General features: G+C 44.7%; 1 protein-coding gene across 1 annotated transcript in view; it reads right to left on the bottom strand.

Moving 5' to 3' along the window:
- The window catches only part of MCF2L2 (MCF.2 cell line derived transforming sequence-like 2), a 317075-nt gene extending 307149 nt beyond the window's left edge, over positions 1 to 9926 (bottom strand). Inside the window, exons 1-2 of the mRNA XM_048863063.2 lie at positions 9804 to 9926; positions 6776 to 6866 (exon numbers count right to left, since the gene is read on the bottom strand). Coding sequence (XP_048719020.2) covers positions 6776 to 6866; positions 9804 to 9893 — 181 coding nt within the window. The 5' untranslated portion in view covers positions 9894 to 9926. The remainder of the gene's footprint in view (positions 1 to 6775; positions 6867 to 9803) is intronic.
- Positions 9927 to 13525: the final 3599 nt, after the last annotated feature.

The raw sequence follows: 13525 nt of genomic DNA, 5'->3' as shown, positions 1-13525 counted from the left end.
GCTGGCGGAGGGCTCCTCTCTGCCCCCTGCCCCCACCCGCCGGTTTCTCTCTGCCCCCTGGCCGGACCCCAGTGCACCTCTGGCTCCGGGCAATCTCTGCTTCCCACCACCTGTGGGGCCCCGCCTGTCTCCCCAGAGCTGAGCCACCTGGGACTGGTGCAGAAGCCTGGCCAGTCTTGGTCCGTTGTGGGGGGGAAGGCTTGGCTGGGCCCCTCCAGGCAAGTATGTCCTGAGGGAGCCTGCCCTCGTCCTGAGGGGCTAGAGCGATTCCCCGCCCCGTGACCAACCCTCGCTGCGCTGCCAGCTCAGCCCGGCAGACACAGTTGCCTCTGAGCAGGGCTGGTGAGTGCAGCCAGTAGGCAGGGCACGGGGGAGAGGTCTCTGGAGGGCCTGGGCGGGTGCTGGGCTGTGAAGGGGCAGGGAGGATCTGTGTGTGTTGGGGCACTAGGGAGTGGGAGTTCTATGTGGGGGGTGCTGGCCAGCTGTGGTGGGGCTGTGTGCAGGGGGGCGCTGGGCAGGGATGGTGTTGTGCAGGGCACTGTGCATTTGTGGTAGGGTCGGAGGGGCGCTGGGCATAGCAGGTCCGGGGGCAGGCTCTGGCCATGGGGGGGGTGGTTCCGGTGTTGGGTGAGGGGGGGGATGTGTGCCATGGCATGGGCCTGCCCACGAGGGGAAGAGGCATGCTGGAAGCACAGGGCCAGGCAGGCTACTGTGTGTCTGGCAACTGCCAGTTTGTAAACAGTGCCCTCTCACAGGGCTGGGAAGAGCAGGGCTGCCCTCTCCATGTCATGCCCCATTGCCCCTGACTGGCCCCTCACTCTAGGGACTGACACACCACCCCTCCACCCCCACCCACCATGTTCCATTGCCCCCATGGGGGCCCACAAATATGTTTGGAGCCGGGCCCACAGAAGATTAATCCGTCCCTGCCTACCAAATTCAGGGTCCATTTTGGTCAATGTCACAGTCATAGGATTTTTAAACTCGTAAATTTCATGATTTCAGCTATTTAAACCTGAAATTTCATGGTGTTGTAATTGTAGGGGTCCTGACCCAAAAGGTTGGGGGGGGGGGGAAATCACAAGGTTATTTTGGGGGTGAGGGGGTGCAGAATTGCCATCCTTACTTTTGTGCTGCCGCCTGCAGCCACCTTCAGTCAGCAGCCACCACTCTCCGGCCGCCCAGCAGTATGGGTGACATGGTATGGTATTGTCACCCTTACTTCTGCCGGCCGACTGCTGCTGCTGGCCAACGACCACTGCTCTCTGGCCTCTCAGCTCTGAGGGCAGCACAGAAGTATGAGAGACAATTCCATGACGCCCCTAAAATAACTTTGTGACCCCCCTGAAACTCCCTTTTGGGTCAGGACCCCCATTTTGAGAAACACTGGTCTGTATAGTATAGGGTAAAAGTATACAAAAGATCAAATTTCACAGGCGGAGACCAGATTTCATGGTCCGGGACATGTTTTTCATGGCCATGAATTTGGTAGGGCCATACAACTAAGTATCTTGGGTAGGTGGTATAGAGAAGAACCCAGAACACTATTCTGGATCCATAGTTTTTGACAGTTTCACATGATCTTTATTTCAGAGAGAGACTCAACAAAATGTATAAAGTGCATTTGTTTGTTTGAAGTACAAGGTGTTATTTAAAGTCCCATGAATTTCTACATTTTGGGAAATACAAAACAAGCATCTGCAGATTTTATTAGCTACACTGGTTACGTTTACAAGCTTTGCTTACTGTTCAGTTTTTAAAAAGCCAGTGAATATCTTTTTAATAGCTCCCCTTCTGTCTTACAACGAGTTAATCTGATTGTGCAATTAAACAGGCCCACGAAGCAGAATAGGAGAAAACAAAGAGTGACTGATCTTGGAAGAAAAAACTCCACCACATTTTTGCAGATTTTGCAGGGAAAACCCCTGCAGATTTAGCAAACACTTCTTTGCAGATTTCTAAATCCCTCTTTATGGGCAATGGAACAAAGGACACGCCCTCAGTCTGCATCAGAGAGCAAGGTGAGGAAAACCAGTGCTTTCTGGCTGATGCAAAAAGGTCAGTCATCACTAGTTGCTCACCAGATCCAAATAAACGTACTTGAAATGAAATCCTAAATTGCATGAATGCTCTGAGGTAGTCTGAGACCAAAGGAATGATCCATGGACAGTGTGGTTTTCTTTGACTTGACATCAGTGGGGTTGCATTTGCACAGAAGTAACAAAGGGCGCAATCTGATACAATACATTTAAGGAAGATTGCTTAAAAAGTTAGCATGAAGAGTGCTGTACACAGGACACAGATTAGCAATGTTTACTATGCTCTGTGCAAAGCTGTGATATATATTAAGATAACTGGTAGTTTCACAGCACAAGACAGATATTGTGACACCAGCACGTGAAAAACGAAATCAATCTTGATCAAGTTCCATCTTGGATTATTATATTCCGCTGACCTAATTTCCTCCTGCACATTCAAATGGATGCAGTATCTTCCTTTACTTCCTGTCCTACACTGCAGCATTGCATGGCCTTGTGCTACAGACACATTTCACCCAACTGCCCTATGGCGGGGATGGAACCCAGGTGACAGGAATTGACGTCCTGTGGTGAATTCATAGGCCTGGGAGTCAGGGGATCTCAGTTCTGTTCCTGGCTCTGCCACTTGACTCTCAGGATAACCTTGGATAAGTCATGTCGCCACTCTGAGCCTCAGTTCCCCATCTGTAAAATGGGTAACATTTACTTCACTGAGCCATGAGAGGTTACAATTAATATTTGTAAACCATTCTGAGACTGCGGATGGAAGCTGTGATATAAGTGCAGGTCCTTTTATTATTAATTATTATTATTATTTCATGTATAGTTTACGTAGCAGGCTGTACACATATTAAGGTTTTAGCTCAGTGCTTCCAAGACAAGAGACGCTAACAAAGCAGCTCATTTTGACCTGGTCCTCATTTTCAGAGTCAACCTCACCTGAAATCAAAGGGTGCTGTGGACGCTTAGCATCTCTGTAAACCAAGCCTCAGTGGTACTGAGGGGTTTAATGCAAACGTAGGGTACAAGTTCAGTTGTTTCCTTCTTAAGCTGCTGACATCTGTCCTGGTGGCCCCGCCTCATTGCGGAAGTCATTTTAAAGAATAAAATCTTGTGACAAAGTGGGACACTTGGTGGGTGTGCCCATCTGCATACCAATGCCCAGAGAGCTCTTCCCACTCACAGCAGAGCTGGGAACAAGCTGCCAGGCGTGGGTGGGATTGTGGGGGCATGGAGGTTTATTCCTGTGGGTTTTGCAAGCCAGAAGAGTGAAAGAATTCCCACACAAACACACAGCCACTGTCAGCCCCAGACCCCAAGCGTGGGTTCTTCTCTCCATCATAACGAACAGCTTCTCACCCATCTACCCAAGGAACACAATCTTGCAAGGTGAGAAGTGTCACTCAAGGAAAGTGTGTAAATTATTTTTTTTTTAATCTATATCTGTCCTTGAAACAATTTCTGCAGTGAGCTCTGGGGAACATTTCCCATGCTCTGTGGATCCGAAGGAGAAAATATACAAAGTGCACCAGTTCTAGGAACCTTAGGTCCCTTTTTGTTCTCATCCACACCAGTGTAAAGCAAGAGTAACTCCACTGAAATCAGAGAAAGCACACTGGTGCCAAAAAAAAAAAAAGAAGATCGGAATCAGGCATCTGTTGATCAGCACGGAGAAAAAGCTGTACTACAAGGTGCAGGTCACCAAAAGGGTATGTGCAGAGGTAAACTAGTCACTGTGCCCTACATATCTGGACACTGATCCCGCAATGAGCTTTAATGTATTGACTCTGTGCAGGTGCCATCTGCGTGGAGCTCACAGAAGGATCACGGCGTGTGTTTGGAAACACAGAGTCCCTGGAACCAACACGTAGATCCTCACAGACTTAAATCATCCTTTCAAGGCAGATAGAAGCCTCCTCCCACATGGAAATCAGCTGAACTATCAGAGAAGAGTATGGTTCTGAAACAGCCTTCCAATAGGAGTTACGGGGGTAAAAAACCTAACTAGTTTTAAGATGGAGCTTGATAAATTCATGAATGGGATTATGGGATGGGATTTCCTGTGATAGCAGGGACAGGACTCGATGACATAGCAAATCCCTTCCAGTCCTGTTCTCTATGTTCCTAGTTTCATATGCATGTGACACTCCTGTGTGAGACATTTAAAAATGGAGGTCTTGCCTACTTTGCATGGACACTAAAGATCCCATGGTACTTTTTGTAAGTAGAAGGAGCTAGCTCATATACAAATTTCCTCTTCCGCCACTTCTCACTATTGAGCTGGTTGAGTGCTGTACTTCCACCCCAGAAGTAGCTGCATGGTACTGGGGTTGAGTGTCAACAAGCGTGAATAGTGCTTTGGGTCTCTTTGGGATAAAAGGTGCTACTGAAGTAGCAAATACTATTAAGTGTATTCATAATGGTAGCTGTCCTGCTCTTGCATGGGATGGGAAGTTATCGGAGCTTTGAGAGGTTCTCAGTGCACTGAGATTGCCTGCAACCACTGCCATAGAAGGACTTTTTGATTTAATAATCAGCTGCTGATTCTGCTAACATGACTCACATGTGTTAGCATGTGGGATTCAGAAAAAACAGTGCATCAGCAGAGGGTTATGAAAAATGTTTTTTAAAAAAGATGGATTTTGTTTTTTAATCACTTCCATTTTTGTACAAATATATTTTGGTTCCCTTATTTTATATATACTTGCACACTCTATGGAAACATTCAGATCAGATTTCCATGCCCTGAACTATTCAGAAGCAGAGAATTTAGTTCTAGTACTCAGAGCAAGGTTTAGAAATCTGAGTTTTATTCTCCCACTAGCACTGACTTGCTGCATAATCTTGGGAAAACCACTGAATTTCTCTCACCTGGGTAATACAGATGTAATACACCCCCAGCTGTCAGGAGACATGTGAAGATTAATTAATGTTTGAGAAGGCTTTGGATGAAAAGCGCAAAGCATTAGTCTGATCACTAATGGTCAAAGCAGGTTCCTACATTTCTGAAGTTCCCAAATGGAGGCTGACATACCTCTAATTTACATATTAGCAAATCTTGGCATTCATCTTCAGGTATATCAAAGGTTCTACTTTTGCGAGGGGGGGGAAGAATTAAGTGATAATATAGCAGATGGGGGGTTTCAAGTGAGCCTAAAGAGACAGGGGGAGGGGAGGAAATCGATGAGTGCTTAAATCCCTTAAGCACCTTTGAAATCCCAGCTTTACAAAATAATATTTGCCTCAAAATGAATGCCAGAGTCTTTAATTTTATTTTTCTGATTGACACAAATTCAGACAATACATAATTAATCTTACAGTTACACAGTAGCTTTCACATGCATCTCTCTGTCTTCTTGGTCTAATTCCTGGTCCTGCAAACGCTTCTCCAAGGCCAAACCCTAGCACCCCCATCAAGCCACACTGAAGCCAGGCACAGAGGCCCATCCATGTTCCATGTGTGGAACATGTTACAGGACTGGGGCTTTAATTTTAAAATTCTATATGTAAATTTGCCTAATGCAATAATCAGCACATACCCACCACCAACCATTTAGGTTCTACAGCTAAGATCAACAAACACACAAACATCTGAATCTAAAGTGTTATTATACATTACTTGAAAGCCACGCTTTGAACCCACAGTATTTTAGCGCAGATATTATACAAATTCAATATGCTTTCAGTGTCCTTTGCATTCACAATACATAATCCATTACAAAAATGGACAGCTATAGAAATATGCCTCCCTGCCTAGTCAGTTAAAAAAAATGTTCTCTTCACCTACTTTAAACAGTCACAATCAGCTTTTGCTCAATTGTATGCCTCAAGATAAAGGTGCAAAAAGCATACTCCACTGCCTTATTAACTTGATTATTTTCATCTGGTAAAACTCATGCTTTGAGACATTGCAGGTGAAGTAATTAATGGGCAGTTTCTTGCAGTTGTTTGCTCATCATTGTCAACACCTGGCTAGCAGGTTAAACCACCACCACCACCTCCTAACTCAGTGTGCCCAGGTTAGTGCATCACAGGATTATTAATCCTTCAGAGATTAAGAAAAGAAAAACTACCAGGTGCCTGGGATCTAAAACAGCTCTCATCCACCTACCCTATGGTCTTCCAGAACCCTTCAAACAGCACTGACAGTAAAAATACAGAATTACATTTTAACTGGCTGCAATTTTTAGTTTCCCAAGATAGCGCTGTGAAGACGAGCCCGATACATTTTATAGAGAGCCCCTAACACAGCCCCTGCCCTTATAGCATTTCATCAGCAGGTATTACTACCCGTGTAGATTTAATACAATTCAATTCACAATAAGCACATCTGCATTTTTTGAAAAGCCTAAAGAATTGCACAGTGGACAAATGCATTAACCAAAAGATTTTTTGAGGGCAAGCTTTTTGCAATTCGCCAATTGCGCCGAAATCCCTCGCAAGGTGTCACACAAAGCTGCTGCAAAAAGAAAAGGAGTACTTGTGGCACCTTAGAGACTAACCAATTTATTTGAGCATAAGCTTTCCGGAGCTACAGCTCACTTCATCGGATGCTTGCAGTGGAAAAGACAGTGGGGAGATTTATATACACGGAGAACATGAAACAATGGGTGTTACCATACACACTGAAACAAGCCTAAGGCACAGCAGCCTTGCCTCCCAGCCTGTGGAGGAGGTGAAGAAAAGTGAGCCCAAAATCCATGCAAAAGGTAAGGGGAAGAAGAGAGATACCTTACCCACATGAGTGATGACTGTAGCCAGTCGCTGGGTTAGCTCCTGGTGTGACATCTCTTCTTCTTTTAACCAAAAAAGCATCTCACCGAAGCACTGCACAGCATTTAAAAAAAAAAATGCAACTGGAGTGGGAGGCTACACACACACAAAGCAAGTACCACTCCCAGGGTAGGATTCTTCCAAGCTCCTTACATCTCCTGGGCACTGGCCATCTCCTGCAGTCTGCAACCCTGCATGCGTGGGGATAACCCCCTAACAAAGGTTCTTTTACATGAAAGGTAATAAAATAAAAAAGCAGAGTTGATTGCTTAGGGGTTTTATCCCCCCCTTAAGAACGAGGCAAGGAATAAAGAGACAAATCAGCTGCCTGCTACCTGCCTCCAGGGAGGCTTGGGGATGTTAATGCTTTGAGTCAGGAAAAAATCCTGGAGCTATGGACTATTGTAAAGAGGAGTGGCGCTTGCAAAGGGAAATCACACCATTGCAGCCTGAGGTCAGCTCTCTCTTTACTCAGGAGTGGCTGGAAGGAGGCTGGTGCTTCTCTGCCCCCACCCTCCTCCACCTTTGGCAGTGAGAGATGTATGTCCATTTTAAGTCTTATGCTTGGTTGACCTTAAAGGATAAAGCACACACACACACACACTGAGCCTAGGGAGTTTGTTAAAATCCTCATCACGTCTCTTCTGGAAACATTGGACAAAGAGAGAGATGCGGTGGGCTGTTTAAAACCTGAGATCACGCTATGGATCTGAATATTACTCAGTCCTTGGGTTTGGCAGGATTTTTAAAGGCACCTTCCCCATTGTAGAGAGTGAACAAAGCACCAGGTGAAGACAGGGGGCAGAAACTCAGCCCCTACCCCACCCTCCTGCAAGGTGATATTGATAAGCCCTGTGGCTTCGCTTTTCCTTCCAAAATCCTTCATTGATCCAAACCAGCCCAATGTTATTCTCTGCACAGGGAATTTTCCCTGGGGAGTGGGAAGTTAACCTCAAAAGACCCTGGTTTTAAAAAAAGGAAAGAAGAAAGAAAGATGTGAAATACCAGTTTACAATGGAGAAGCCACTTCACATGCGAAATAAATATAAAACACCTAGGGAGCATTTACATTTGCTCTTCTGCTAGTGTAACGTTATCTCCCATCCTGGGACTTCCCTGCTGGTTTTGCCAGCATCTAGTGTTCCATATGTAGGTAGAGCCCTGCAGAGATACAAAATTTGTCTCTACATCTGATCTGCAGATATCTGCATTCGTGGATATAAAGTGGATATCCGCAGATTTGCGGAGCTCTACCTGTGGGCATTGGTTGGTATAAATAAACCAAACTGGTGCCTACAGGGGGCCAGCATCTTAGATCCAGAAGCAGAGCTGAGACCACTAGATGGTGCAAGGGCAAAGCAGCTGTCTTGTGGTGGACAATAACGAGCCCTCTGAGAGTCTAGCTGCCCTTTAGAGTTGCAGTAATGGATAGAGAAGCCTTCAGCAGTTCCTGGCTATGGATCCCAGCTGCTAACCAAGAGGAGTGAAAAGGGGAAGCAATGGCCCAAAAGCCACAAAACATGATCACCCTGCTGCAGGCAATACAAAGTCTGTGCAGGGAAGTTAGAAATCCCTCCCTCCCAATCAGTACATTTTCCTCCTTCAAAGCCTGCCTAGAAATCAATGTAAATTGAATTTTACTGGGAAAATGGGAAAGCTAAGTGCAAATTTATTAGCTATTTAAAGGTGGAAAAAATGGAATGCGTTTCCTAGAGATGGGTCCCACTCACAAGGTGTGGCTGCAGATCACATTCCAGATTTTCCCCGAACTCAGGGTTGTTTGGATCCAGGGTTTTTGTTTGGACACACCTCTTTGAAAGCTGCTAGAGCATGTAGGTAAAATGTGCCAATATCAGCTGCCACCTACCAGATCTCCCAACAGTCTTGGGTTTCGCAGCACTGTCCTGATTTGATCCCCAAAACCTCCTGTCCTGTCAAAGTAGCTCCTGTCCCCCAAGGCTGGCTGGGCTCGGCTCCCTGCTGTGGGCACTGCAACCATTACCTGGCCCCTGCTGGTGCACAGGGTCGCAGTGGGGAGGCAGTCAGGCCACATCTGATTAAGTGGTGTCACGACCTGGTGGGACAGGAGCTGCAGGAGTTCCTGATGCAACCTGAGCATAGGGTGAACTCTCTTGCTCTTCAGCTCCCTCTCTTTGGGCCTCTCAACCCCCAGGCATCCCACTCATGCTGGGAACAGGACCTGCTTTAGCCACTTTAAATATTGGGAGAAGGAAATACATCTATGTGAGCATACATGTCAGATTACAAAACAGTGCATGATTAATCTTTATTTGATGTATTCGTTTGCACAGCAGCTACAGTATTGCTAGGGGTTTAGCATACAGATAAGACGGCCCCATCTTTGCTAATGGAATTTCTGTAACTGTGGCAGAAATGGGGTGCTCTGTAATAATCTCTGAGTAGTGTCTTGTTGATGTGGTTATTGGGATATTTGCTCTATGAATATGATGGGTTATTTTAATAGCAAGGTGTTGGAGAAACAAGCAGGGACCCAGACAATGGCTCAAGATGGCTACCCATTTGCCAACAAAATGCAGGAGCCATTTGCTTTCATGTCCTATCTCCAACCCCCTATGGAGCTCACCAAACAGGTTTGGGGTAGCAAGGTCCAAGCCCCAGAAACTGAGGAGAACAAAGGTCCTGATTCCTGACTAGTTTTAAAAGGACTCTCTCAAGCAGGGAGGAGACACAGTTGTCAAGGACCTATTTGGGAGAACAAACTGACTGCCAAAGGCACCCACCAGGGTGTCTGAAGAAACCAGGCCTTCCTAGGCTCCCTTCACAATGTGGAAGGACTTAGGTAAGACAGGCTTGTGTGTAGACCATTCATTAGTTTAAAATCCTTTTACTTTTATGTTCTGCTTTGTTCCCACTGTTAAGATTAAACAATACTTGGTTCTGAGAGGGCTGTCTGGGCACTGTATTGTTCACTGGTCACAGCTCCCAAAGGGAAGAATAGCAGTAACTTACCCAGTGAGGCCTGATAGATAAGCATGGGTGGTCCACAAGGTACCGTAGACCAGGACCTGGTCTAAGAGTGGCAGCATCATAGGATTCCATGCCAGGAGTGGTAAAGGCACAGGGCCTGAAACCTGAGGGGCTGCATTGAGAGAGACCAGAGAGCAGTCAGAAGTGCAGCTAGCCTGGTATCGTGACAGTAACAATCTCCATCCCTGGGTTGCTCAGGGGGATTGAACTCTTCAGCACCAAGAAACACTGACTCCCCTCCTATGAGATAAAAGTCTTCTCTGGAAGGGATGGTTTAGCAGTATCCATGATGATGATTTGTATTATAGTTGTGGGTAGAGGCCTGAGTGAGACTTGGGCACTCTTGTGCTAGGTGCTGTACAAACACACAGAGACAATCCCTGTACTGGCTAGCAATCCACAGGGGCAGGGTTTCTCCTCCACCCCATTATACCTTCAATGGAAACACTATATACAAATGTAAATTTCCTACAATTCAGGAAAACAGACTGAAGAGTGTAGGAAGAAAAAGATTAATATAGATTTTGCTCTTAGGTTACTGTTCAATGGGCCAGATTCCACACCTGTGGAAATCTGGAGTAATTCCTTTGAAGTGGATACTCTAGATTTATACCTGTGGAAATGAGATCAGAACCTGGCCTGTTTTGTTTATATCGTGGAACAGAATTTTATAACTTGGATAACTCGGCTGATAAAATGATGTCAAAGAGGCAAAAGAATTTGATTTCTTCATCCAATGATAGCCTGATCCATTAACAATGATCTATTAGCTCTAGAATTGAAACAGATGAGGCCAAAGCATTGTAACCAGTTTTAGAAAACAATGTACCAATAAATTACACTTTGCACACAAGAAAGATTTACAAACTCCTGTGGCCTCACCAGATAGATTTAAAAATGATTTTGAGCTGCAGGTCACTAGGGTTGCCAGTTTTGGTTGGACATATCCCTGAAGGTTTCATCACATGACATAATGTTAAATTAAAGTTTAATCTTTAATTCCTGGAGACTCCAGGACAATCCTGGAGGGTTGGCACCTCTATAGGTCAGCTGGGATTCTCATTATATTGGTGAAACATTTTAAATACCTCCATCAAGCGCTTAAGGAGAATGGACTCATTCAATTTATTCTAGTAAGGTCTTGCTTTCTAGCACCTAGCTGGCTACCAACATTTTAAAGGGACCTCTCTCTCACACACACATACATATCCGATGAAGTGAGCTGTAGCTCATGAAAGCTTATGCTCAAATAAATTTGTTAGTCTCTAACGTGCCACTAGTACTCCTTTTCTTTTTGCGATATCCTTACCTGTATCACTAGTAACAATTTAGAGTATTGAAACTGGAAAAATTTTAAAAATCAAATTTATTTAGATTCGTCCCTCCATCGGTTCCCCCTCCTTCACTGCATAAGGTCAAGTTCCTGTTGCCACTTTCAAAGCCCTATGTAACTATGCCCCTCTGTTAGTCGCTCATCTGACCATTTGTTGGCTTCTCATGCAAATACCCCCATATACATGGAATGCCTTTCCTGAACAAGGCCTCTACCCTCTCGGCATTCTAGTCCCTCCTGGAGATGTGTTATCCTCAGATGACCAACCACGGCAAAATGGATAACAGAATAATGTATTAATTAACCACCTATATGTTGTACCTATTCCCTCAACCTCTATCCAAAGACTGTGAGCTCCTCAGGTCAGGGACTGGGACTTCTAGTCTGTTTGGGAAGCACCTGGCACATTATGGCCACTACAAGAACGAAATAATTTTGACCTGACCAGTTAGCCAATGTCCAGGGTCTTGCAGGTTGTTTCTGTTAGGCGGAGAAATTGATGATGAGTCAGGCATTTCTTTGATGCAATCCTATTTATTTACAAAGAATGCACACAAAGTCCTATTTCCATGAATGCAGTAAGAATCAACCAACAGGAGAAAGTTTCGTTACTCAATATTCCAAGCCTTTTTTGAGCCAGTACTCTACCCCAAAAGCTCTCTGCTAGCTTTCTCTCAGGGTCATGCTACAAGTGCTTCTTTGGCTGTCTTTGGCTTTTTGATACCTCCTCTGTCTGCTTCTGTGTTGTTTCTGGCTGCTTCTCGTCACACACATACACAGCTCCACCAAACTATACCTAACTCTCTGCAATTGTACTGAGTCCTGTAGAACTGATCGATTAAATTGTCTTCACTTTATTAATATAACTTCATAAGTAAAATTTTATGAATGAAACTACATTCATTCATAAAACCAGGTACCCCAATAACTGGCCAATTGAGTTTCACTTTCAATCCAATTGCTGCTTAAATCACTGAAATTACACTGCTTCAACATTGTAACTTCTGTTCACTGTTTGCCATTCCTTACACTTGTCCATGTTGTAACCCATTTTAAAATGCTCACTTCATTTTTGCTAAACCCTGCTATAATCTTACTAGTTTAGTTTAGATGTGTGAATGCGGTATGGATGGATGATGGAATTAACCTCCAGCCCCAGCCTGTTCTGATGAAATAAAGTGTAAACACCAATGGCTGAAGATGCAAACAACAGGCCTGACAAAGTAAGAGGAGTTCACCCTCAAAAGAAAAGAACAAAAGTACAATTGAAGAAACATCAAAGACAGGTCCTAGGCTGAAAGTCATGTCTGCAACCGACGGGTGATCAATCACACCGAACCCAGAGGCAGCATGACACAGCAAGACCTATAGACTCTGGATTCAAACTAAAGCCTACAAAAAGGATGGGTGAGATGGAAGACTTTGGAGGGGAACATTCCGCTGCCAATATGGAAGGGCATCGGTGCATGCCCAATAGAGACCCAGTTCTTCCTTGTGCCTGGCCAGTTAGCCGCCACAAGCTACGAACCCAAGCCACGAACTCAAGCTACATTCAGGACTGGTAACTATCTAGAAGCTGCAGAACATTTGATGTGTGTGTGTGTATATAGGTATCAGATATTAGTTATTGGTCTTAAATAAAATTGTGTTATTATAATAAACGTGACATCTTGTCTTGTCCCCTGAGACGATCCTGTGTAGTTTTGTCTATATAACAGTCACCAGTGAAACCCCTCTGCCCACATAGCTCAGCTCCTGATCCACCTTGTGTGTGACCTGAATTTTAGGCAGTGGCTCTTCTGATTTCATCTATCTTATTCCAAAAGGAGTTTAACTACAACTTACATATATCCCGAATGAAAGACAGCTATTAGGCCAACCAGCTTACATGAGGTTTCATCAAACTGCCAGCATAACAATACTTTTCACCACTGTGTGTCCCATTCATTCACTGTTTGCTCTTCCCGCTGCTTGGCCATTGAAAAGTGACTGGTCAGTATCACTGTCTGGTCTCGTGAACTACCATATTGCTGAAAAATCCTGGTTTTCAGCACTGAAAACCTAAAATCTAAATAAACCTGTTTTCTATTAAAGTTATTTTTTAATTCTATACAAACCTTTTTATTCACCTTCAGTTTTTCAAAACCCCCACCCTCATCTCTTTCCCTCTTTTTAGACAAAGCCTGAATTTTGGGCAAAACTATAGGACAGTGTCCCTTTAATTTTAAGGGCCAGGTTGAGTCCTAAAGGCACACCCATTGTACTGTTTATCTTAGGTAGTCGTATAGCCCCCATAACCTGGACACCTCACTATCTTGAATGTGGTTATCTTCACAGTGCCCATGTGAGGTAGGGACACGATATTATCCCC

Source organism: Caretta caretta, chromosome 9 (genome assembly GCF_965140235.1).
Source record: "Caretta caretta isolate rCarCar2 chromosome 9, rCarCar1.hap1, whole genome shotgun sequence".
Lineage (NCBI taxonomy): Eukaryota > Metazoa > Chordata > Testudines > Cheloniidae > Caretta > Caretta caretta.
The sequence above is the reverse complement of the archived record's forward strand: the minus strand, read 5'-3'. Positions and strand labels throughout refer to the sequence as shown.